General features: G+C 34.8%; 5 protein-coding genes and 1 long non-coding RNA gene across 6 annotated transcripts; 1 reads left to right on the forward strand and 5 right to left on the reverse strand.

Annotated features, from left to right (window-relative positions):
* Positions 1-116: 116 nt before the first annotated feature.
* LOC148177379 (uncharacterized) lies at positions 117-537 on the reverse strand. Its single transcript, XR_015769770.1, has 2 exons — positions 416-537; positions 117-338 (listed from the first exon to the last, which is right to left on the reverse strand). It is a non-coding gene; the product is annotated as an uncharacterized LOC148177379 (long non-coding RNA).
* A 936-nt stretch (positions 538-1,473) lies between these two features.
* asf1 (histone chaperone asf1) lies at positions 1,474-2,247 on the reverse strand. The gene is made up of 2 exons (XM_088032491.1): positions 2,091-2,247; positions 1,474-2,038 (listed from the first exon to the last, which is right to left on the reverse strand). The coding sequence occupies exons 1-2, from the start codon at positions 2,197-2,199 to the stop codon at positions 1,554-1,556; spliced, it is 594 nt and encodes a 197-aa protein (XP_087888617.1). The 5' UTR covers positions 2,200-2,247; the 3' UTR covers positions 1,474-1,553.
* Positions 2,248-4,118: 1,871 nt separating this feature from the next.
* Positions 4,119-5,346, reverse strand: LOC148177381 (odorant receptor Or1-like). The gene is made up of 6 exons (XM_088033317.1): positions 4,838-5,346; positions 4,583-4,787; positions 4,384-4,527; positions 4,309-4,338; positions 4,192-4,259; positions 4,119-4,128 (listed from the first exon to the last, which is right to left on the reverse strand). Exons 1-6 carry the CDS (start codon positions 5,344-5,346, stop codon positions 4,119-4,121), a joined length of 966 nt encoding a protein of 321 aa, XP_087889443.1.
* Positions 5,347-12,629: 7,283 nt separating this feature from the next.
* On the reverse strand, positions 12,630-13,889 carry LOC148177382 (odorant receptor Or1-like). The gene is made up of 4 exons (XM_088033318.1): positions 13,355-13,889; positions 12,921-13,312; positions 12,721-12,876; positions 12,630-12,677 (listed from the first exon to the last, which is right to left on the reverse strand). Exons 1-4 carry the CDS (start codon positions 13,887-13,889, stop codon positions 12,630-12,632), a joined length of 1,131 nt encoding a protein of 376 aa, XP_087889444.1.
* Positions 13,890-20,276: 6,387 nt separating this feature from the next.
* LOC148177383 (odorant receptor Or1-like) lies at positions 20,277-21,536 on the reverse strand. Its single transcript, XM_088033319.1, has 4 exons — positions 21,002-21,536; positions 20,568-20,959; positions 20,368-20,523; positions 20,277-20,324 (listed from the first exon to the last, which is right to left on the reverse strand). The coding sequence occupies exons 1-4, from the start codon at positions 21,534-21,536 to the stop codon at positions 20,277-20,279; spliced, it is 1,131 nt and encodes a 376-aa protein (XP_087889445.1).
* Positions 21,537-21,557: 21 nt separating this feature from the next.
* On the forward strand, positions 21,558-23,472 carry LOC148177384 (rho-related GTP-binding protein RhoA-A-like). Its single transcript, XM_088033320.1, has 10 exons — positions 21,558-21,595; positions 21,648-21,720; positions 21,797-21,804; positions 21,863-21,874; positions 21,933-21,982; positions 22,040-22,063; positions 22,115-22,141; positions 22,368-22,384; positions 22,484-22,491; positions 23,006-23,472. The coding sequence occupies exons 1-10, from the start codon at positions 21,558-21,560 to the stop codon at positions 23,451-23,453; spliced, it is 705 nt and encodes a 234-aa protein (XP_087889446.1). The 3' UTR covers positions 23,454-23,472.
* The last annotated feature ends 3,066 nt before the right edge of the window (positions 23,473-26,538 follow it).

Genomic DNA, 26,538 nt, shown 5'->3' on the forward strand with positions numbered 1-26,538 from the left:
TTTCTGTTGGGAACTTAAAACTAACTCATTTTGTGGCAATGTTTGTGGGCGCGACGAGTCTGTAGTTTTTACAAGCACTGCTTTGGCATCACTTTGGTTTAGCCGAATTCGAATAGGGCCATTTTATCGTTGTAAACATCTAGAGGGAACGATGTAAGCCAAGGCATTATTTTGTTCGGGTTTGTTCCATGGGGCCAGGTTTTGGTTGAATGTCGGCCGAATTTTCGTTGGGAGCGACGTTGCGATACGTTGACTGGGTACTCCTGAGTTAACTTTGTGCGATTCTTGCGAGAGTTTATTCAGAAATTGCCGTAAAACCTGAAACATCACAACAAAAACTTCAATCCAAACATAACCTCTACGTTTACGTCAAATTTCACGGAAACAATCGAACCGCGGCTTGCTAGACACTCACGTTTCCCTCGAATAAGGCTCCCTTTACATGTTGACGGCGTTTCGGCGTGTTTACGGCGCGATTTCGGTTTGTTTATAAACAAATTTGCAAATTTGCAACCACAAATAACTAATCACTCTACCGCCATCTTTTACGATGATGCCCCTTTTTTCGTCTTCTTCTTGTCGCATTCCCCCCACCCTGGCGGCGAAAAATGGACCGGTCCGTCAACATTTCAAGGTTGCTCCACGTGGAAAAATCGACGGATTGCACGTTGGAGCGTCGATTTTTCCATCGTTGCCTCCAAAACGGCCTTTTCCCCGCCGCTCTTTTAATTCCGACGTTAATGTAATAAAAAAATCATTTATCACCCGTTTATAGTTGGCCGTGGTGGGGGTGGGGAACTAGGAACAAACGAAAGTCGCAGTAGTGGGGGATGTTAAAAACTGGAAAAGGAGACGAAATGACGAAAACATCAACAAAAGGCTGTAAACACGTTCAGCTACCGGGAAAATACTCGAAAAAACTCTTTCGGACAAACGCTCGAAAAAATCGATAAGAAAGTTAGGTTATATTCGGTTGTGAGGGCAAAATCCATGTGAATCTCGCTCCGTCACGTCGCGGCCTCTTTTCCGACACTTCCTGAAAAAAAGCGGAATTTTTCGGGGCCGTTTCGAGTCGCTTGAAGGCTGCGATAGTGCTGCTCACACGATTTCCGTGATAAAATGAATAAAATTTCTACGTACCTCAAACAATTTTCACTTCATTGGCAAAAACGGGGTCCACTACTACGCTAGCAGGGAATACTCGCTCCTGATTGGTCGGCTATTCGCGTCATTTGATACACAAAAAAAATAACATCACAATCAACGTTACCTCTGACAAACAAAACACGACCTTATGTGCCTCCCCTCCTGGGGCCATTATCCCATTCAATACTCTGCTGTTCTTGCTGCGTCGAAATTGTTCTTCCCCTCCCTCGGCCATGCCAGCGGCACTCATCTGTTTTGAGATGCTCAAAATCCCTAATTAGAGAAGGGGGCGTCACCCCCACCCCCGGCTCAATCGATTCAAACACATTCAAATACAAAATTTTATTTTCGAAGCAAATGAATAAATACAAAAATAGTCTAAACTTAATATTATATACACAGCCCCCTCACGAACATTCCATAGCGGCCCAAGAGTTCGAATTCTCGTTAAAAGCGGGTTGTTCTACGCGAGTCTCGGGCTCCACCGGAGCACTAGAAGGCTCACTCGTTGTACCCCCATTTTCCTGAGCGTTCGGTTCCTCCCAATTGATCTTGAACCGAGTCACTCTTGGCTCTGAAGCTAAGATGTTTCTAACGACTTTATCAAACTGAGGGGGGCTCGGGGGATTCTCCCTCAGCTCCTGATCCGTGTATTCATTATTAATAAAGTAACCAACTCTTATAAACTCCTGCGCTCTATAGGAACAAGTCAGTAACACCACAGTTACACCAATGGCGTCATTTTCTGGTATTCTAGCCACATTGGGGGGGTCCGCCTGGAACACGAACATGTGCTTTCCTTCAGGAATGGGGCCCACCATCACAGAGTCGAGAATCTGATCGTGCTCCTCACTTTCAGCCGACCCCACATAGATCATCTTCCATTCTAAATCTAAAAAAAGACGGTAAAATGACAAAGGGGGCGAGGGGGCGCACTCTCCTACCTTCTTTAAGCTCCTCTATGCACTCAAAAGTGATCTCGAACTGGAACGGGTTCGAAAACGGACTCGGATTGTCCATTACTGTAATGTTGCAGAGCTGCACTTTTGCCATTTTTCTAGAATTTACGATTTGAGGTTTTGAGGTTAAGTTTGTTTACACCGAATTGTAACGCTGTTAACTGCTAGAAATGATTATTGAAGGCAGTGGGTTGTTACAAAAACTGTTCAATAGTCAAACTTCACGTAAAAACTGATCACTGTTTTCATTTAGGACGCTTTTTTTGTTACTTTGCCCGCGAAAGACTTTGACGGTTGACACTACCAGTACCAATATGGCGGCTGACAACGAAAAAGTCCCTAGGTTTGTAATAAGAATAAAAAAATACAAATTTAAATAAATCTTATGTTATGGACGCAATTATTGTTAATTATCGTGTTTTAATTTGACGTTAATATATGTTAAACTAAACAATTTGTAAATATTGGTGCTAATTTGTCAAATTTACAGGTCTCTGTAATGTACTGTAACAACTGGACCTAGATGGCGAAACTTTAGCTAAATTTATGAAAATATATGATATTTTAAAAAAACCTTCATTTTAATTTACAAATTTAACCAAAACATGAAAAAGACGCCGTTTAAATAATGATTAACCTCCAACTTTGAGTCGTTTGACATAGTCGAACTTAGTTACCAACAGAAAGATTTCCCATTCCAAAGCCTGTTTTTTTGTTTATTTGGTACTTACAGATCTTGGTCGGAGGAAATTTGGAGCAAAAACTGAAAGATCAGCGACAAAATTAACGAAAATGTCTACTTTTTTAAGTCTACAAAAATGGTGGATGCGCCGGCCTAAAATATTTTCATTTTTTTGTGCAGAGTATAAGTGGAAACAAGTTTAAGGAATCAAAATCTACTTTAATTTAACTATTTTAATCTAATTTAGACTACAAACTCCAATTAATAATTTTCCAAAACTGCCAACAACAAGTACGACTTTTTGATTACTTAAAAAACTCTCAAGCTTTGATTCCCAAGAATGCTCACTTACATCCGTCAATGTGTTGAACAACAAATCAAGTAGTTTTCCAGTAGTCACATTTATAGGGACTTTCGCTCGTTCCATAAATACCAGCGCTTTACACCCAAATTTTCCGAAAATTTACACTGGGGATTGGACTGATAGCAATGAGCTGCACTTTATCTACAACTGTACAGGTTTATATTATTTACTATGACACATTGAGAATAGAAAGCGAAATTATTGTAATTCAGATTTATTATTACTACAAAATTAATGATAAATCGCATTTTTCCTATACTTTTCGTCATAAAATTTTAGACAGGTTTTTTACGTTATGTCAAGAAAAATTAATGTAAACCATAACTTTAATGTCATTCTGACTAATATTTTAAAATTTTTAATTTAAAAAAATGTTAAACAAGAACTGTCATACCACTTGTTTCTGTTATTTTCAGTGCAGATTTGCAGGTATTTCATTATAACTTTATGTTTGTAATCATATTTTGCAATTAGTGAAAAACTTGTCAGTTGCTTGTGAAGCCATCTATTAATGCAAATTGTCATGTATTCATTACAGATATCAGATATCAATCTTGTCTCTTTCAAATCGGTAAATTTTCTGAAGGAAAAATGACGTATTGAAGACGTACCAAAAATTTGATCAAATCGAGATGTTTAAATTTGTAGAACTAATTTTGTATGTATTTATTTTAATCCAAGACAACCACTATTTAATAGGTGTCTAGTAGTCTAGCATATATTTTTTCATATGTATGTTGGTAACTCTGTGATATAGTGCGCTTGAATGTGTTTGCAAAAAGAATTCTAGCTTTTGTACAATAACTATGTAAATGTGTTTTTGCTCAACGTTAAAATTAAACGATTAATCTTCAAATTTTGAGTAGTTTGACATAACAAGCAGAGCTACCAACCGATTTCCCATTCTAAAGCTTGTTTTTAACCTGTTTTTGTTTGATTTAATCAGTACAGTCTCGTAAAATCAAAATTATTTAAATCTGCAAAAATGGTGGATGCGCCGGGTCAAAATCTTCAAATTTAACATTTCAAAGATTTTTCACAGGCGATTAGAATAAAAAAACACAATTGAGATCACATCAACTTTTATTAAACACCAAGTAAAATCTAACTAGACTACATTACGTATAAGAAATCTCTCTTTAGTAATTTTCCAAGACAGCCAACAACGAGTACGACTTTTTGAGTGCCTGAAAAAACTCTCAAATCTTTGATTTTCAACAACGCACACTTACATTCGTAAAAGTGTTGAGCGACAAATCAAACACTTTCCCCGAAGTCACAGTCATAGGATATTTCGCCCGTTCCATAAACAGCACGAGCGCTTTTTGTGATTTTAGATCGTACTGGTACCATCGACCCAAATACGCTGCCGTCGTCTAAGTGTTACTCTAAAACAACAATTACTTTTTGTTACATCAGACGGTACGTTACCTCTTCGGAGAGCGTGGTGCCGTAGTAACAATAAAAGTAAATTTGCACAAGAGCCGAACTGAGATACATCGCCATTAAGAAGAAAGTCGTGCTTCCGACCTTTGCTTCGCTCAATTGAAGACAACAAAAACAGATCATTATGGTGCTTTGAAAGAGCTGGCTGAAGACAACCCACGAGAAGCAGTTCTCGATCTTCTTCACGAAGCTAAAATGAAATGTTAAGAGGAAGACACGTTTGTCGTTTGATTGTTGTACTTTAGAATGTGTTCATGGTGTTGAGTACACTCGCGGAGTTTTGGGTAAATACTGTCATAGTTCGTAGAGTCATCGTATAGAAATTTTAGTTTGTCTTTAAGAATTTTGACTTGTCCGGCAGCGTGGTAAGCCAAACCACTAATCAAAGTGTCGACTGCTGTGGTGCTGAGCACCGAATAGAACACTCCAAGCGCTGCGTTAAAATGGACATAAGAAAGAACAACCGCATTGGTCCTCAAGTTCGGTGGTAGCCACACATCCATCCGGAACACTTGGTTAGGGAAAAACAGCGTCCGGACAGCCCACATTGTACCATCAAAAACCAGACAAATAAAAAGAAATCGGAAGTTTCTTTGGCAGACCCAAATCCGATCTTTAAGAATTTCTTCGTGTTTGTTGTTTAGAGTGAACTTCAAGAAGACTTGGAGATAATAAATGCACTCTCTGATTTCTTTGTGTTTCGCTATAAACGGGAGCATCTTTGGGATGAAAGTTATCAGAGACAACATTATAAATGGGTGAACACCAGCTTCTGAAAAGTTTATCTCGTCGTCTTGAACGTAGTAAATTGAGCTTAACACCACCACTGGTGCCAAACAAAGAAACAAGGAGACGTACGCACAATATATGTACAACTTCGAGTGGTTCTTTTGAGGGTATAACCCTAAAAAATACAGAACTTTTAGGTTGAACTTGAAGCTGGACTTTACTAAGTCGTTCATTTCTTCGCAACTAACTGAATCAGACTGCGACTTTTTTCTTTCGTTTCAAACGATGGTTAATATTTAATTAAAAAGGATCTTTGATCTGTTTCAAAAAAGGACTATAAGGAAAAAACTACTGCTTAATTAATAAAATATTTATGAGTTTTGAAGCTTTTCGCTTTCACTCTTTAATTATATTGTGCATTTATTATTAAGACGTGAGTTATCAAAAGAATTCATTGTCATTATGAAAGTTGTTTACAAAAAATCTTCCAGTTTGTCATGACCGCAGGTGTGTAAACCAAATGTTTTAATTCTTCAGTTATTTTTTAGGTTGTACAATTCTCAGGTTTGCACGATTTACTGAATTTAGACAGTTTCTTGAATTTCGCAGATTGTCTGTAGCCTTTTAGGAATTCTCAAATTTCTATTTTTATATTCTCAGTAAAAAATAGAAATTCAAGTTCCATTAATATTAAACAAATACCTCGAAATAATAGACGGTTGTGTCGTCAATTTGTGTTGAAAATTCAGTTTTATTCCAGTAAAAGTAGACGAAACTAATAGTTGTAATTTACTTCATATACATTGTATAAAATGGTAATAAATTAGTTTCACTTCTATTAAATCTATTTGGGACTACAAAAAAGTAAATTATCTTACAATAAACTAATCCTCTTCAATTTGACGTGAAACTAACAATTTCCAGTAATGTTTATATCAATATCACATTACGACCGTGATATTGAAGCCAGAGAAAAACGTCTCATTATTAAGCAAATGAAAAACTTAGCTCTCTTAATTTCTCTGTTTTTCTTTACGACCAACGCACTCCAAAATTTTTTCCGAAGTCACCTCCATGGAGGTTTTCTTCTCATGAGTTCGAATTTTTCGTCGTGGGACGACCACCTGAGGATAATCCTCGAGTTCGAACAACCAAAGGTACTCATGGTACCACCCCATCTGTCAAACCAAAAGATCTACTCGGGAACCCACACGGTACTCATTGAGAACACCATAAATGACTTAGTTGACATTGTCAATAGTTTTGATCACCGAACTGACACACGATCGCGCTTCCTTGTCATTGTACGGAGCAATGTGACTGAAGATGAAGTAAAACTCGCGTTCGAAACGTTGTGGTACCATTTCGTCTACAACGTTGTTATCTACGTCAATTGGACGAGGTTCGTCACGTGGTACCCGTACGATGTAAAAAGTAGTTGTGGTAACACTGTAAATGTTGTCACAGTCAGTGGAGACCCGTACGAAAATAAAATCCCTAGGAATCTCAACCAGTGTCCTGTTAACATCACGTGGGCGTCCAGTGGTACCGCGATTAGAAACGCGTTATCTGATTACCCAGGCTACTGTATTTTAATTTTGAATGGTATGGCTGATGGGTTGAATCTCAAATTTGTGTACCTAGAAGACAACCTGCCTTTCAATGATCCGGGCCAGCATGTCAACAACATTTATGGACAATTGGTTCAGGACATGTTGACACGTCGAATCGATATGGCCGTTATGGTCGGAAATGATACAAGTGCGTACGGAATCAGCGACCAATTAGAGGCATCTTTGGATTTCTTTCAAATGGGTCTATACTTTGTGGTACCACCACGAAGAAAAATTAGCAACAGTGCGGAGATTTTTGGGATCTTTTCTAACGTTCTATGGGTGTTAATTTTGGGTTCGTTTATGGTCATGGTAGTCTTCTGGAAACTCTTCTCTAAAGCATCGTGGAGCTTTAGTGTTTGGTACTTGTTCCAACTTTTCCTGCAGGGTGTGGCAAAACCACCTGACCAAATCACCCAGAAAGTACTTTACACTTCTTTCATCTTCTTCATTCTTCACATAAGTTGGTTTTATTTAAGTCAAATGAACGGGGTCTTTGTCCGTCCGAGCTACGAACCGAAGATTCGAAACACTGATGATTTGCTGAACAGTCAAATTCCTTTGATGTTCTACACAAATATATTACCATTACTTAGAGTGTTGGAACCAGAGCATGCCGAGATATACATCAAGAGAACTTCTTCAGCAGCTAACAGAATGACTGTTGAGCAGTACGTTGAGAATTTTGTGAAGAGACTAGATTACGCTACGGCTGTAGCAAGTTTAGGAATTTTTTGCTACATAAAAAACCCGGAAGTACTTCAAGTACTGGTTAACAACAAAATTCTAACAGGGATGTACTCTTTGAATGTCCGTAAAGGCTTTCCATTGCTGGACAGAATTAATCTGAAGACATTACATGTTAAACAGAGCGGATTGACCTCAAAATGGCTGCATGATGGTTGCCTGAGAACCAAGAGAATGGTGTTAGCGGAGTTTGAAGACGTGATGGTTTTAACAATCCAAGATTTTGAATATCTTTTCGGGCTTTGGTTGAGTAGACATTTGCTTGCAATTTTGGTATTTTTGTTTGAGTTGGTTAGCGAAAGAATGACGAAATTTGTGTCACAAAAACATTCGGCATAACTTTTTTTTGAGACGGGCAAACAAACATTACCACAAAAAACTCTTTCTAAAGTTTTTTACGTGGACTATATTGATATAAAAATGTTTTCGCTAATTTAAGTATAGTTTGTTTTATAAATAATATCTAGTCATTCCCAACAGAATGATTAATTTATTATCAGTTTTTTATTGCTCGAATACTAAAAAAACTCAAATAATATGCAAATTAATACGTTTCAATTTGATGTAAAAATAATAGCTCTCAGCAGTTGTTGCTTTCTAAACTAATATTCATGTGTGCTTTTGATAGAATATAAAAACTCCTCATTCTTGCCTGACAAAAATGAAAAACTTAATCCTTTTGATTTCTGTGTTTATCTCCATAACCAACGCACTCCAAAAATTTTTCCAAACCCACCTCCATGGAGGTCTTGTTATCATAAGTAGGAATGTTTCGTCTTGGGACGACCGATTGAGGTTTATCCTCGACCTCCAACAACCAAAGGTACTCATGGTACCACCTCCACTGTCAAACAAAGAGATTTTCAAAGGAACCCACACGGTACTCATTGAGAACACCATAAATGACTTAGTCGACATTGTCAACAGTTTTGACAACCAAATTGACACACGATCGCGTTTCCTCATCATCGTGGAGAGTAATGTGACTGAAGATGACGTGAAACTTGCGTTCGAAACGTTGTGGTACCATTTTGTCTACAACGTTGTCATGTACGTCAATTGGACGAGATTCGTCACGTGGTACCCGTACGATGTAAAAAGTAGTTGTGGTAACACTGTCAATGTTGTCACAGTCAGTGGAGACCCGTACGAAAATAAAATCCCTAGGAATTTTAACCAGTGTTCTGTTAACATCACTTGGTCACCCAGTGGTACCGTGATTAGAAACGCATTGTCTGATTACCCAGGCTATGGTATTTTGACTCTCAATGGTGTCGCTGATGGGTTGAATTTAAAATTTGTGTACCTACAAGACAATCTTCCTTACAATGTGGTTGTTCGGGATAATAATACTTATGGATTGCCACAAGACATGTTTACACGAAGAATTGATATGGCTGTTATGGTTGGAAATTTGACAGATTCTTACAGTCTCAGCGATAAATTAGAGACATCTTTAGATTTTTTTCAAATGGGGGTGTACTTTGTGGTACCACCACAAAGAAGAATTGGTAATAGTGCAAAAATTTTTGGGGTTTTTCCAGACGTTCTATGGTTGCTGATTTTTGGTTCGCTTGTGGTCATGGTACTGTTCTGGAAGGTTGTCACCAAAACGTCATGGAGTGGTAGTGTTTGGTACGTGGTACGACTTTTTCTCCAGTGTTTAGCAAAACCACCCGACCCCATCTCTCAAAGAGTAATCTACATTTCTTTCTTCTTCTTTATTCTTCACATAAGTTGGTTTTATTCAAGTCAAATGAACGGAGTCTTCGTCCGTCCGAGCTACGAACCGCAGATCCAAACCATTGATAATTTGCTCAAAAGTCAAATTCCGTTGATTTTCTACACAAGTTTGTTGCCACTGCTTAAAGCAACAGATCCCGAGCACGCCGAAATATACATAAAAAGAACGTCTTCAGAAGCTGACAAAATGACTGTTGAGCAGTACGTTGAGAATTTCGTGAACAGACTAGACTATGCTACGATTGTAGCAAATTTGGGGATTTTTTGCTATATAAAAAACCCGGAGAAACTCCAAGTACTAGTTAAAAACAAACTGATAACAGCGATATACAATTTGAATGTTCGCAAAGGCTTTCCGTTGTTGGACAGAATTAATCTAAAGATTCTGCACGTCAAACAGAGCGGTTTGACTACAAAATGGTTGCATGATGGTTGTGTTAGAACGAAGAAAATGGTTTTAGCAAATTTTGAAAAAGTGATGATTTTACGTTTCGAAAACTTTGAGTATCTTTTTGGAGTTTTTTTGGCAGGGCTTTTGATGGCAAGTTTGACGTTTTTGGTCGAGTTGGCTAGCAAAAGAATGACGAACTTGGTGCAAAGAAAGCACCGAAAACCTTTTTTGAATTAGATTCGTCCTAACTTTATTCTAGTTTTAGATTTATGTAAAGAAAAAAACAACGAATCGGGTTACAGGAATCTGTAATTTCAAGCAAGTAGGATATATTGATAGATGTCGCTAGGACTGAAATTTATCCTGGCGCATCCACCATTTGTGGAACTTTATGATCAATCATCGGAGTTTAGTAACTTTGGATCTACAGTCGGTTTGAGTTGCAAGTGTTCACTTTGACAGTTATTTCTTTATTTGAGGTTGGGATATAGATGAATTAACTTTGGGAACTTTAGGATTAAGAAGGTTGGTATTTTTGTGCCCCAGAATTTGGCATTTGTGAATTTTGACATAAAAATTTCTGTTCATTAATTTTACATAATTAATTAGTGCGGACCCTTAAATAAACAAATTTAATTCTGACTCATTACATTGACAGAACTTACACGATCGTCTTTTATACACCCCCAAAACCTAACATTTGCAACACGACCAAATTACACAATAAAAATGTGACCTTGGGTGGACATTTGCATTCTAAACCAACTGTAACTCCACCTATCTTTTGAACCAATAGAATACTAATTCTGTTAATACAGTGACTGCCAAATCAAAGTGATACAAGACTTGAACCACATGTTTTCAAAATTGAGCTGTGTAAAACATGTATTTAAAGTAGGCATAATAATTATTTGTGTAAGCTTAACAATGACATAAATGAAACAAATGAAAAAATGACATTAATGCTTGTTAGCAGATATATAGTATATCCGGTGAGAGATTGGGAGATTTCGACAGTTGACAAATAGGTTGGCAGCAAATTATGCTACAAAATACACTAAAAACACAAAATGCCTACGCGAAATTGGTTGACAGGGTTGTCAGTAACTAGGGTTATTTTGTTATTTTAAATTTCGCGCGTATGGTACACTTTTTATTGCGTAGATTTAGGGATTTTTCTGTCATTCAAACTCTCACTGTACGAACTATAGACTACTTATACAGTGGTTTGCTTATTCTATTTTACTTTTAAATGCATCTGCAATCTTCAAAACACCTTTACATTGTAACCATAGATTATTCCTTGTAGGTTAATAAAGTCCGTTTTTTTTTTAAAAACCACCAACACCGCAATCTTCCCCTGCATTACAACCGGCAACGTTGCCAAGGGAGAATTTTGGTGAGAAAATAGTTGTCAAACTTTTTGACATTTCTGAAAATTAGGCAGTGTTTCCGTTAAAAACGTTTCTTTTACAGCCTGTTGGTTTGCAAATCAAAGGATTTAATAGTGAAAAGACTCGGCACAGCCTGAAAGGCCGTTTTGTGTAATTAAATTGTCAATTAGGCAGCTAACCTAGTAACCTATTTGATTTAATCACCAAAAAGTCACCATCGACGACGTTGCCGGTTGTAAAGTGGTGGGAGAGTGCGGTTTAATAAAAAAACCACCAACACCGCAATTTGACAACTTTTTTCTCACCAAAAATCTCCCTAGGCAACGTTGCCGGTTGTAATGCAGGGGAAGATTGCGGTGTTGGTAGTTTTTAAAAAAAAACGGACTTTAGTTATTCAGCTAGTTATGATAACGTCCTATTAGTAGTTCAACAGTTTAATTTTTGGCCTGGATTAAAATATCGTTCAAGAGCTGTACAACTTTATTTTGACCATCACTGTATTTGTCAGAAGTCAAGTCAGAAATGTCCACACATTAAGAAGACGAAACAGCATTAAAATCGACTCAAATCTCACGATTAATTGCAAATCTTTTTGACAGGTCTGACATTAGAACTGTCAAATTTATGATGTCTTGAATAAACGGTGCGTGACATTCCTTTACTCGATAAATTAAAATCGTTTTTTATCCATGTGGTCGGAGTTAAATCATAGTTACAAAATTCCAACTGTAATAAATAATACGAAATTGATTTATTTTAGTCGATACAGTGCTGCCAACATGTTAAAGTAATGCTATTACTACCAAATTACATGCTACTTTGTTTTCACAATAAAACAATTTGTTCGAAATACAGTCGAGGCCAAAATGTTGCGAACGTCAAAGATATTTTCTAAAGTGTAAAGCACCCTTTATGTAGTTTATTATCACTGTCACTTTTGACCACATTTGTTGAAATTTGCACGTCAAATTGACACTAAAGATTAGACTACACTGGAATTTTTAAAATGTAAATATAACGATGTCTTAAAAAATTTGACTGCAACTTTATGTACAATGAAATTTTTTAGTGTCTTGACAAAAACTAACTCTTCCGGAGACTTCTTTAGTTGATTTAATTACCTTTTCATCGTTGTATTATACTATAACGTTTGATGATTTTGCAAGTTAAGCGAATCTTAAGAAACAACAAAAATGAACGCGATGTACTAAAAAAAACTTATTTTACAAATAAGTCCTGACCTGATGGAGCAAAACGAACTTCGGATTTAAAATAAGAAGACTATTTCTCTTTACAAATTTTACAAATTATTATGTAGGAGATGAGAGCTATTAACGAACAATAAACGAATAAAAATCCTTGTCTTGTAATTTTTTTGGTGACTCCCATCCATCTTAGGTCGTACAAAACTCCTTCTAGTAATGTTCCAAGACAGCCAGCAACGAATACGACTTCTTGATCGCCTAAAAGAAACCGAAAGCTTTGATCTCAACAACACGAACTTACATTTGTGAAAGTGTTCAGCGACAAATCCAGCACTTTTCCTGCAGTCACGGTTATAGGATACTTCGCTCGTTCCATAAACAATACGAGAGCTTTCCGTGACTTTAAATCGTACTCGTACCATCGCCCCAAATACGCCGCCGTCGCCAAAGTGTTACTCTAAAACTCAAATTAGCTTTTTGTTGCATCAGACAGTGTGTTACCTCTTCGTAAAGAGTGGTACCGTAATAACAGTAAAAGTAGATTTGAACAAGAGCCGAAGTGACGTACATTGCCATTAGAAAAAAAGTCGTACTTCCGGCTTTTGACTCGCTCAGTGGAATGGCACAGAAGCAAACCATGACTGTACTTTCAAAGAGCTGGCTGAAGACGATCCAGGAGAAACAGTCTTCGACTCTCTTAACAAAACTTATAATGTCTTGGTGGTGTTGAGCACACTCTCTGAGTTTCCGGTAGACAGTTTCATGATTGGTGCAGTCTTCGTACAGAAACTCTAATTTGTCCTTGAGGATTTTCACTTGGCCGGCGGCGTGGTAAGCCAAACCACTTATCAAAGTGTCGACTGCTATAGTGCTGAACATGGAGTACAGCACCCCTACGAATTTCCTTTATTCTTGGAAGTTTCAGTGTTACGTACCTATCGCCGCACTGAAATTAACACATGAAAGAACAATTCTGTTGGTCTTCAAGTTCGGTGGTAACCACACGTCCATCCGGAACACTCGGTTTGGGAAAAACAGCGTCCGGACAACCCACATGGAACCATCAAAAACGAGAGCGACGAAGTAACATCGAAAGTTTCTTTTGCAGATCCAAACTCGCTCTTTGATAATCTCTTCATGTCTGTTGTTACCAGTAGATTTTAAGAAGACGTGCAGATAATAGATGCACTCTCTGATTTCTTCGGGTTTTGTTATAAATGGGAGCAGCTTGGGAACGAAACAAATCATAGTCAAGACGATAATCGGATGGACGCCAGCTTCCGCAAAGTTAATTTGTTGCTCTTGGACGTAATAAATTGAACTTAAAACCGGAACTGGTGTCAAAGAAAAACACAAAAGCGCGTACGCGAAGATTACGTAACATTTCGACTGTTTCTTTCGAGGGTATAATCCAAGAAAGCGCAACAGTTTTAAGTTGAAATTGAAACTGGATTTTACCAAGTCGTTCATTTCTTCACAGGTGACGACTGAATGAACGGTTTTACTGATTGTGAGACTTTTTCTTTCAGTTAAAAGGGAAGGAATATTTAATTAAAAAGAATCATTGATGACTTTCAAAGGAAGACTTTGAGGGAACAATTCAATGCTTGGTTAATTAAAAATTTATACGATCAGAACGTTCCTTGTAAGGAAGTGAACAACGCCCAGTTTTGATGCACTCTTTAATTATATTGTGCATTTATTATTAAGATATTAAAAGAATTTATAGAAGTTTAGTATTAAACAATGTTCTATGAAATGCTTCCCAAATTGTGTACTCTAATATCAAATTATTTACAGAGGGGGATTAAAGTTGATTAAAGCCCTCGCCGTCTTAAAACACATTGGGTCTTCTAAAAAAATAAATAGAGAACTAGTAATAATAGAAGATTTTGTAAAAAATTATTCCACTTTCTCTGTGATTCTAGTCTAAAATCTTTTAATTTTTGATTGCGTGGAGGTATAATTTTGAAATTTGCCGTGTGTGATACTGAGATCGAAACTAGTAATTACCAAAAATTTCAACTCAATAACCCAAAAACTGCTCAATTTACAGGACTAAATAAAAGATTTTGTGAAACATGCTCCACTTTCTCTCTGTTTCTAGAATAAAACTATTTCATTTTTGATTGTGTGGATGTACAATTTCGAGATTTGCTGTCTCTACAGAGATCGAAACTAGTAAATCCTGAAAATTTCAACTCAATAACTCAAAAATTGCCTAATTTACAGGACTAAATAAAAGGCTTTGTAAAAATTTTCTGCTTACTCTGTGAGCCTTGTATAAAAAATTTTCATTTTTGATTGTGGGGAAGTAAAATTTTGATATTTGGCAAATTCGGAGATCGAGATTAATAAATCTTTAAAATTTCAACTTTATAATCTAAAAATTATCTAATTTACAGAGCTATACAGGGTGTTAGGTAACGTTACGGCCATAGACTAATGGCTAATTAAGGAAGGCAAACTGTCTCGGAATCCGCAATTAATTTTATTTTTTTCGTTTTAGTTAAAAAGCTAAGGTTTTAAAGTTGATCAATAGAATGGCTTCAAATAATTTTTCAATTTTACAGAAATCCAAGTAGCTTTCGGACCAAACGAATAATTTGTCACTTTCCCGTCACATTTGAAGTTTTAAATCAGTAGCGTCAATAAGAGGGAAAAACAATAACGCAATTTTATTCAAAGAACAGACAATAAAGCAACACTACAATAGATGTTTAAAATGGCCACCATCTTGTTGAACACATAATTGTAAACGACGCAACAATGTTTCCTTTATTGTACCCAACACATTTTTGTTTTGACGAACTTGATTTGTGATGTCCACAAAAATAAAACAAGTATGCCACTGATAAAAAATAAGAACTGTCAATTTGACATCAAACAAAAAATTTCCTTCAGTAACTCTGATTCAAATTTTTGTAACCTTATGCAAATTGTTCCCTGATTGGTCACATTCCAAGCTTTCCAGCTCTTAAACGGTTCAAGAAAACCCGAAAAAAACTTCAAAACATTACTTTTTACGGCTGCCTCCATCACCCCTTTTTCTATGGCCGTAACGTTACCTAACACCCTGTATAGACGACTTTATGAAAACATTTTTTTTTTATTTTTAAATTTTGAAATTTTTTAATTTTAGAATTTTAAAGTTTTTGTATTTTAGTTTTTTCAATTTTATTTTTTTTAATTTATTACGTTTTAATATTTTATTTTTAATTGCTTCATTTTTTTAATTATGTCTTGTTAAATTTTTGATTTTTAAGTTTATTGATTTTTAAATTTTAGATTTTTTTTCAGTTTATTACATTTTAAATTTTATTTAATTTTTTTATTTTGATTTTTTGGATTTCAGAATTTTTGTATTTTGGTTTTAAAATATTAAAACTTCGGGTTTTGTTCTTTTTTATTTTGAATTTATATTGGAAATAATTTTTTTTTTTTAAATTGCAGTGCTTCTTAATAAAATTTCCTGGCGTTGGATTTTTTATTTATTATTTATTGAGTTGCGTTATCTTCAAAGAGTTACCGTAAAGCGATGAAATACAGGGTGTAACAATGTAAATGAATAAAATCAATGGCTTATATAACACCCTATATTTATTTGAGTACCAAACCCTCTATTTATCGACTTCTTTGGAATTGTTACGGAAAGTGCTACTTTCTGTTAGGTGTCCTGCAACTGATAGTGAAGATAACCAGAATGTGAGTTCTTGAGGGTTTCGGCGGTTATACAGTTGAGATTATTTATTCTTCTCTAGGCTCAAGGAAAACTCGTTTCTTATTTTTATCGAAACAGCGAAGTTAGCAAGTCCGACGCGATTTCTTCCTTGAATCGATAGGAATCTTTCATCAACAATTTTATCGTACAAATCTCGAAAGTTCAAGAAGATATCTTTTAAATTTTCTAGACGTCAGATTTTAATGGAGAATTTTTCATTAAAAGGAAGTGCGAGCGTATAACCGATTTCCGACACTGATTTAATAGTTATTTTTGTATTAAGTGCGCAAAATGAGTGTTTTTTTTAATGGCGCTTAAGAATGCTAATTTTGGTCGAGACCGATAGGTCGAGACCGTAAAGGCATTCGAAAGCGCCATAAAAACACGAATGAGCCACGAAATACAAACAATATTTTTTCTACAACCGCTAGTAATCGAATAAAACTCCTCTTGTAAAAAAAATTGCAGAAATTAGAGTTACCAGCATCGCGCGTATCTAAGAAAATGCACTTGTTGTTTTCATAAACAAAAAACCGTTTTTTGGCGTTTTTCCACTTTTGGAGTGCAAACAATGGATTTTACTAGCGAAGACGACGATGTGGAAGCAGTTGCTGCTGCTGCGATATCCAATCTTCTCCCTGGTGAATCAAAACCGGTGTAGGAGAAAGCCTACATGCAATTTCGAGAATGGTGCACGAAGAAAAACGTATTGCAAGTTACAGAAAACGTATTACTATCATATTTAGAAGAGAAGTCCAGGAAGGTAAAACCACCAACTTTATGGAGTACTTTTTCCATGCTGAAAGCCACTCTGAATGTCAGCTTTAATTTTGGGAGTAGCGCTTGTCGTCGAGAAGAACTGATGAAAATGACTGTTGATGGCATTCAAGATGTTGGGACCGTTTTGATTGTTAATGTTCCGGATAGTAAAAATCACTGCGAAAGAACTTTTAGTGTTTCAAATTCGGAGTACATTGAAATCTACAGGAAGTACAGAGCTTATTATTGTTATAAATTAAATTATGGCCTTTGTAATTTAAAAGAAAATAAACTTTGACATTATTTTGTCACAGTGTTTTTTCGTTTAGTTTTTTAGTCTAGTGCGCAAAACAGTTACTTCACGCACTGTAAATGGTGTGCAAATGTCACCTTTTTTTGACGGTTGTAGAAAAAATTAATTAAATTAAAATCCTTTATTAGACTAACTAATTTTTTATTGCATTTCAAGAGATTATTGTTTAAATTGACGTTTATTTCTGGTTGCATATATGCAAATGAAAGACAATGTAAAACAATTTTGAATATGGAGTTCTTATAGGAACTTGTAATTCCAAGTTAGCAGAACGTATTGATAGATGGCGTCAGGTTAAAAATAGATTTTCGCGCATCCACCATTTGTCAGACTTTATGATATAAATAAATATATAAAAATATAAATAGGTAATACGGAATTAGGTTATTTTAGTCACACTGCCTGTCATTTTAAAACCTTACTGCTGACAATTTAAGGTTAACATTAGCAACAATACAGTGCTACTAACACGCCCAAGTAATGCTAGTCCTATCGCGTGATATTTTTGTTTTTATTTAAATCAGTTGGTAATACAATTACATTGAATTTTAAAAATGGCGGATGAGGCTGGTCTAAAGTTTTGGGGATGATGAGAGCAATTAAGAAACCATAAATAAATGAATAAAATCCAATTTCTCATTTTTTTTTAAGTACATTCATTAACTTCCGGTCAATTCACGTTTTACAAAATTAAAAAACGACCAAAAACGAATGGGATTTTTTGATTGCCCAAAAACCAAAATCTAGTTTTACCCGCTGTAGTGGAATGGCCTCCTGATTCCGAATCTAAGGTCCGTTTTGATTCATCAGGTCCGGATTTAAAGATGCTCTTGAAAATTATTTTTTTAGGTTCTAGTATTCAAAAATGTTGCTTGACAGTGTTTTGAAAAGCCAATTAAATAAGCTGATTTATAAAACTCATGACTAGGGTTACTACTTTCTAGGAGTATAAAATTTTTGAAAAACTGATCTCATGTTCCAAAAAAAATCGCTGTTTAGTGCGATAATTATTACATCGATTTTCCATTGCATTACGTCAAGATTGAGATGTTGCCTTTTTGACGCGCTGACAAATGCGTTGCTATATCTTTTCGTTTAGAAAATGCAGACCACGAAATATTGAGAAGCTTAAAAAAAATAAAACTTTTTGTTATTTTTTGGTAATTTTATTAAAAAAACAAATACCATTGCTTACAAAATCGTAATTTATGAACACATATTGAGTTTTAAAATGACTTTAATGCTGACGTTTCCTAGAATAATTCATTTTAGAAAACTTCTTGATGATGAAGAGTTTCTAGTTTGCTAATGGATCAAAAAATACTAGAGGGTGGAAATTGTTTCGAATTTTCTGGGGAAAACAATGAGTAAATTTTAAACACAAATACTCGGGAAAAAGTCTTCAAATGTATTCAAATTGTAAAAAACTCGACCAACAACTTTATAACAGTTGCTGCCTAATTTTTATCTACAATCTTTTATTCTCACCAGTGAAATTATTTCTAAATGCGAGATCTATCGAAAATCCACAATTTTGTAGGCATTTAGATTAAAATTTTTACAAAAGTTTTAAAAGTTGACAAAACGTGATTTTTTTAATCACTTCTTATTTTTTGTCACGTAACTTCTAAATGCCAAGAGATAAAAACGTCTTTAACACCGTTTTAGAAAACAGAGATCTCAACCGTTATAATGATGTATTACAGTAAAAAATTAAAGTTTTAATTTAGGAGTCCGATGCAAAAAAGTATAAAAAAGTTTTTTTCTACAACCGTCAAAAAAAGGTGACATTTGCACACCATTTACAGTGCGTGAAGTAACTGTTTTGCGCACTAGACTAAAAAAAAAACGAAAAAACACTGTGACAAAATAATGTCAAAGTTTATTTTCTTTTAAATTACAAAGGCCATAATTTAATTTATAACAATAATAAGCTCTGTACTTCCTGTAGATTTCAATGTACTCCGAATTTGAAACACTAAAAGTTCTTTCGCAGTGATTTTTACTATCCGGAACATTAACAATCAAAACGGTCCCAACATCTTAAATGCCATCAACAGTCATTTTCATCAGTTCTTCTCGACGACAAGCGCTACTCCCAAAATTAAAGCTGACATTCAGAGTGGCTTTCAGCATGGAAAAAGTACTCCATAAAGTTGGTGGATTTACCTTCCTGGACTTCTCTTCTAAATATGATAGTAATACGTTTTCTGTAACTTGCAATACGTTTTCCTTCGTGCACCATTCTCGAAATTGCATGTAGGCTTTCTCCTACATCGGTTTTGATTCACCAGGGAGAAGATTGGATATCGCAGCAGCAGCAACTGCTTCCACATCGTCGTCTTCGCTAGTAAAATCCATTGTTTGCACTCCAAAATTGGAAAAACGCCAAAAAACGGTTTTTTGTTTATGAAAACAACAAGTGCATTTCCTTAGATACGCGCGACGCTGGTAACTCTAATTTCTGTAATTTTTTTACAGGAGGAGTTTTATTCGATTACTAGCGGTTGTAGAAAAAATATTGTTTGTATTTCGTGGCTCATTCGTGTTTTTATGGCGCTTTCGAATGCCTTTACGGTCTCGACCTATCGGTCTCGACCAAAATTAGCATTCTTAAGCGCCATTAAAAAAACACTCATTTTGCGCACTTAATACAAAAATAACTATTAAAAATTGCACGTTTTTCTAAAGTTTTACTAGTTTTTCATATATCTTGGCAAAAACTAACTCTTCCGGGGACTTCTTTAGTTTGTTGGAAGTTTATTCAATTACCTTTTCAACGATGTATTATTATAGTATAACGTTTGATGATTTTGCAAGCTGTTAAGCGAATCTGAAAATGAACGCGATGTACTAAAAAAAACTTATTTTACAAATATCTATGAGTCCTGACCTGATGGAGCAAAACGAGCTTCGAATTTAAAATAAGAAGACAATTTCACTTTAGAAATTTCACAAATTACATGGGAAATAAGAGCTATTAACGAACAATAAATGAATAAAAATCCGTGTCTTGTCAATTTTTTGGTGACTCCCATCTATCTGAGATCGTACAAAACTCCTTCTAGTAATTTTCCAAGACAGCCAGCAACGAATACGACTTCTTGATCGCCTAAAAGAAACCGAAAGCTTTGATCTCAACAACACGAACTTACATTTGTGAAAGTGTTCAGCGACAAATCCTGCACTTTTCCTGCAGTCACAGTCATAGGACACTTCGCTCGTTCCATAAAAAATACGAGAGCTTTCCGTGTTTTTAAATCGTACTCGTACCATCGCCCCAAATACGCCGCCGTCACCAAAGTGTTACTCTAAAACACAAATTAGCTTATTGTTACATCAGACGGTGTGTTACCTCTTCGTAGAGAAGGGTACCGTAATAACAGTAAAAGTAGATTTGAACAAGAGCCGAACTGACATACATAGCCATTAAAAGAAAAGTCGTGCTTCCGGCTTTTGATTCGCTCAGTGGAATGGCGCAGAAACAAACCATGACTGTACTTTCAAAGAGCTGGCTGAAGACGACCCAGGAGAAACAGTCTTCCACTCTCTTAACAAAACTTATAATGTGTTGGTGATGTTGAGCACACTCTATGAGTTTCTGGTAGATAGTTTTATGATTGGTGCAGTCTTCGGAGAGAAACTCTAATTTGTCTTTGAGGATTTTCACTTGACCGGCGGCGTGGTAAGCCAAACCACTTATCAAAGTGTCGACTGCTATAGTGCTGAACATGGAGTAAAACACCCCTACGAATTTCCTTCATTTTTGGAAGTTTCAGTGGTACATACCTATCGCCCCACTAAACTTAACACAGGAAAGAACAATTCTGTTGGTTTTCAAGTTCGGTGGTAACCACACATCCATCCGGAACACCCGGTTTGGGAAAAACAGCGTACGGACAGCCCACATGGAACCATCAAAAACGCAAGCGACGAAGTAACATAGAAAGTTTCTTTTGCAGATCCAAACTCGCTCTTTGATAATCTCTTCATGTCTGTTGTTACCTGTAGATTTGAAGAAGACGTGCAGATAATAGATACACTCTCTGATTTCCTTGGGATTTGTAATAAATGGGAGCAGCTTAGGAACGAAACAAGTCATAGCCAAAACGATAATCGGATGGACGCTAGCGTCTGAAAAGTTAATTTGTTGCTCTTGGACGTAATAAATCGAAGTTAACACCGGAACTGGTGTCAGAGACAAACACAGAAGCGCGTACGCGAAAATGACGTAACATTTCGACTGTTTCTTTGGAGGGTATAGTCCAAGAAAGCGCAATAGTTTTAAGTTGAAATTGAAACTGGATTTTACCACGTCGTTCATTTCTTCACAGGTAACGACTGAATGAACGGTTTTACTGATTGTGAGACTTTTTTCTTTCAGTTAAAAGGGAAGGAATATTTAATTAAAAAGAATCATTGATGACTTTCAAAGGAAGACTTTGAGGGAACAATTTAATGCTTGGTTAATTAAAAATTTATACGATCAGAACGTTTCTTGTAAGGAAGTGAACAACGCCCAGTTTTGATGCAGTCTTTAATTATGTTGTGCATTTATTATTAAAATATTAAAAGAATTTATAGGAAGTTCAGTATTGAAAAAGTTCTATGAAATGCTTCCCAAATTGTGTAATATCAAGTTATTTTCAGAGGGGGATTAAGGTTGATTAAGGCCCTGGGCTTCTGAGAACACATTGGGCCTTTAAAAAAAAACAAATAGAGAACTAGTGATAATAAAAGATTCTGTAAAAAAACACTTTCTCTCTGATTGTAGACTAAAAACTTTCAATTTTTGATTGTGTTTAGGTACAATTTAGAAATTTGCAGTGTCTAATATCGAGATCGAAACTGGTAATTACCAAAAATTTTAACTCAATAACCCAAAAATTGCTCAATTTACAGGACTAATTGAAAGATTTTGTGAAACATGTTTCACTTTCTTTTTGATTCTAAAATAAAACTTTTTTATTTTTACAGGACTAAATAAAAGGCTTTGTGAAAATTTTTTACTTACTTCTCTGATCTTTGTAAAAAAATTTTAATTTTTGATTGTGTGGAGGTAAAATTTTTAAATTTGGCATGTTTAATATGGAGATCGAGACTAATAAATCTTAAAAATTTCACTTTTATAATCTAAAAAGTATCTAATTTACAGGGTTAAATAGACGAGCAGTACATACTAAAAATTTCAACTCCATAATCCAATAATTGCTCAATTTACGATTTATATTTTTTTACAAAATCTTTATTTTCGGACTTGTGTTGACCAAGCTCTTTGGGTAAAGTTGCGATGTTTTAACTATTATTGGCATTGAAGTATTAATTAGTTCTGATGCATTTTTGACTTGACCATTTTACTATTAAAAAGGGTAAAACTATTAATAAAATATCTGTGTCAATTTTTCAATTTTAAAATTTTAATTTTTTTTTGTTTGGTTTTTTAAATTTTAGACTTTTTTCAGTTTATTACATTTTAAATTTTTTTTTATTTTTTTATTTTGAATTGTTTTATTTTAGAACTTATCAATTTTTGAAATTTTGTGTTCTTAAATTTTTAGATTTTAAAATTTATCGATTTTTAAATTTTTGTATAAATTTATGGATTTTGGTTTTCCTAAATTTTGGATTTGTATTCAATTTATTACATTTTAAATTTTGAAATTTTTAATTTTTGATTTTCAAATTTTAAAACTTTTGGTTTTGTTTTTTTTATTTTAAGTTCATATTGGAAATGAAATAAATCACATTCTTCTTCTGCTTTTGGAGGGATTTCCTACGCAGGTGAAATTCAAGACTGGGACCCCTAGCATACCCACAAACCGACTTATTTCTATTATGTTTTTCCCTAGTGGACAGAATTACTCTAAAAAATATTTTTACTGAGTGGGTGTCGGAAATTAAACATTTTTGTCCTAAAGTTCCCATTTTATTAATTGGAACGAAACAAGATCTAATAAATGAAACTTTTAACTACGAGCCAATTTTCACAATGGAAGGTGAAGAAGCAGCGAAACAAATTGGAGCTCTTGGTTACATGGAGTGTTCTGCAAAAACAGGCATTCAGGTTCAGGATGTGTTTGTGGAAGCAGTAAGAGTTATTAAGAAAAATGAAACGAAGAAAACGAAAAATGCAGGGTTTGTTTGCTCATGTAAAGATAAAATAATTTGTGATTTAACAAAAACTGGTAAAAAAATGTGTGATGAAAATTTTAATTTTATTTTTTCCTTAAAAAATTTTTAAATTTTTTAACTTAAAAAAAATTAATTTGAGAAATAGCGATTCACGTTCGGTAGAAGTAACTAACGGATACTTTCGTGTCGCTACGTTTGATTTTTGAAATAACTAAAAATTAAGCATTGCCATCACTGTCTGTCAAAAAAAGTTGTCATACAAATTTGACAATAAAACGAGATGGAATCAACTATTACAAGACCAGCAGTTTCAAATGGTAGAAAACGGAATATTTTTCTGCAGAAATCGGAGGAAAGAAAGTCAGAAGTTTATGGTTAAAATCAATTTCGCAATGCACACCAAACAACCGGAAAAACTTTGTTTCCCACTGCGAAAAATTAATTACGCAAGACTGGTCAGCACTCATGGGAGACGCAGCTGTATACAATATTCCTTCAATCATTGTAACACTAACAGAGTTAGATTCAGAAGATGAAATCGATGAACTAGTTGAATCTGATTCGGAGCTCTGTTAATTTTCTCCTTTTTCGTTTGGAAAATAACTATTTATCTTTAATGACAAATCAAAAACTGTCATTTTGATGACATCTGTTCTATAGTTTATCCGGTGAGAGATTGGGATATTTCGACAGTTGACATATAGGTTGGTAGCAAATTATGCTACAAAATACACTAAAAACACTAAATTCCTACGCGAAATGGGTTGACAGGGTTGTCAGTAACTGGGGTTATTTTGTTATTTTAAATTTCGCGCGTATGGTACACTTTTTATCGCGTAGATTTAGTGACTTTTCTGTCATTCAATCTCTCATCGTACAAACTATACAAGGCATTACCACAATATAAGGATCTATCAGTATGGACAACTCATGTCAGCCCCTTTGAAGTTGACTCGCAGCTTTTTATGACCTTCAACGGCGTTGGCGGTCGTTCTCGCTACTGTTTGTAGATGTAGCTACTGTTGAGTGCGATGTTAAATTAGTTAATTGTAATTAAAAGCAGTGTTTTTCTGTGCCCCAATAACCCTAAAAAAACAAACAAGTCGAATATGACCTTTCCAACAGTAACATGGCACAATTCAAAACAAACTTTCGCGCCAAGCAAATTATTGGTCTTCTGAACACTAGAGGCCACTACCTTTGTTTAATAGTGGACTTAAATTTATTGCTTGGAAAAATAACGCCTACGTGAGTTTTCGGACACAATAAGTTACTTCTCTAGTGTCTTTTTATTTAAAACGACGTGTTTGGATTTATTCCGCTATTAAAACAGCTGGCGCCACCGCTTAGAGAATCCTTGAAGGACCGCCAATACTCGCGCAAACGACAAAAAAATCGGTATATGCAAAATCCTTTAGTTGTCCATACTGATAGATCCTTATATTGTGGCATTATTCTAGAAAAGTTATAACCTTAGTCACACAGTTCAAAAATAAAAGTTACTAAATTTAGTTACTTCTACCGAACGTGAATCATTAATAGTAACATAATAATAGAAGATTTTGTAAAAAAAATCTACTTTCTCTCTGATTCTAGTCTAAAACATTTAATTTTTGACTGTGTGGAGGTACAATTTTAAAATTTGCTGTGTCTAATATTGAGATTGAAACTAGTAACTGCCAAAAATTTCAAATCAATGACGTAAAAACTTTACAGAATTGAATGAGAGATTTTGTGAAACATATTCCACTTTATCTCTGATCCTAGTATAAAACTTTTCATTTTTGATTGTGTGAAGGTTCAATTTTGAAATTTGACATGTCTAATACAGAGATCGAAACTAATAAATCTTAAAAATTTCAACTTTATAATTTAAAAATTATCTAATTTACAGGACTAAATAGATGACTTTTTGAAAAATTTTAAACTTTTTTTTTATCATACTATACAATTTTTTTATTTTTTATCGTGTGAAGGTACAAATTAGAAATTTGGTGTCATACAGAGACCAGAAGCAGTAAATGCTGAAAATTTTAACTCCATAATCTAATAATTGCTCAATTTACGAATTTTTTTTGACGAAATTTTTATTACATGTCAAACAGAGCAATTTTGTTTAAAATGGTTGTTTGATGGTTGTGTTAGTAAAGTCCGTTTTTTTATTAAAAAACCATCAACACCACCGCACTCTTCCACCACTTTACAACCGGCAACGTCGTCGATGGTGACTTTTTGGTGATAAAATCAAATAGGTTAGCTGCCTAATTGACAATTTGATTACACAAAACGGCCTTTCAGGCTGTGCCGAGTCTTTTCACTATTAAATCATTTGATTTGCAATCCAACAGACTGTAAAAGAAACGTTTTTAACGGAAGCACTGCCTAATTTTCAGAAATGTCAAAAATTTGAAAACTATTTTCTCATCAAAAATCTCACTAGGCAACGTTGCCGGTTGTAATGCAGGGGAAAATTGCGGTGTTGGTGTTTTTTTTTAAAAAAAAACGAACTTTACAAGTGAATTTTGATTTTCACAATGTAATACAATTTCCAATATGGAGCTCTTACAGGAACTTATAATTCCAAGTAAGCAGAACGTATTGATAGATGGCGTCAGGTTTGAAATAGATTTTCGCGCATCCACCAATTGTCAGACTTTATAATGATGTATTACAATAAAAAATTGATTATTAATTTGAAAGTTTTACGTAAAAAAGTTTGCTGGAAGTTTACTATATTGTTTTTCAAATATCTTGGCAAAAGCTAACTTTTCCGGCGACTTCTATAGTACGTAGGAAAGCTTAAATACCTCTTTAATGATGCAAGGTAAATGTCCCAGTTCCTAATTACTTAAACAAAGCTGTAACAGCATAGTTACAATCAACATAACATCAATATTCTTGTTAATAAAAAGATGATTGCTTATTTCATTATGCTTTTCATCAATGTTAAACGTAAAAATAATGTTGTTTTAAAGGAATAAATAGTGAAAACAGCTTTTTTTATAATGCATTGCTCGTGTCCTAGTATTTAATAATTGGATCTAAAAGGTAATTATTTTAAATGATAATGATGATGTCTTATCTTAATATTGCAAAATGTTGAACTTATCAATACGGCCAATGTTTTCTTCAAATTTCAAATACTCCGCTATTCTACCTACTGCTGTTCGATTTCAACTTTGCGCCAAACATTA

The sequence above is a fragment of the Gnatocerus cornutus genome, chromosome 3, assembly GCF_029298725.1.
Source record: "Gnatocerus cornutus isolate USDA-ARS CGAHR chromosome 3, icGnaCorn1.1, whole genome shotgun sequence".
Classification (NCBI taxonomy): domain Eukaryota; kingdom Metazoa; phylum Arthropoda; class Insecta; order Coleoptera; family Tenebrionidae; genus Gnatocerus; species Gnatocerus cornutus.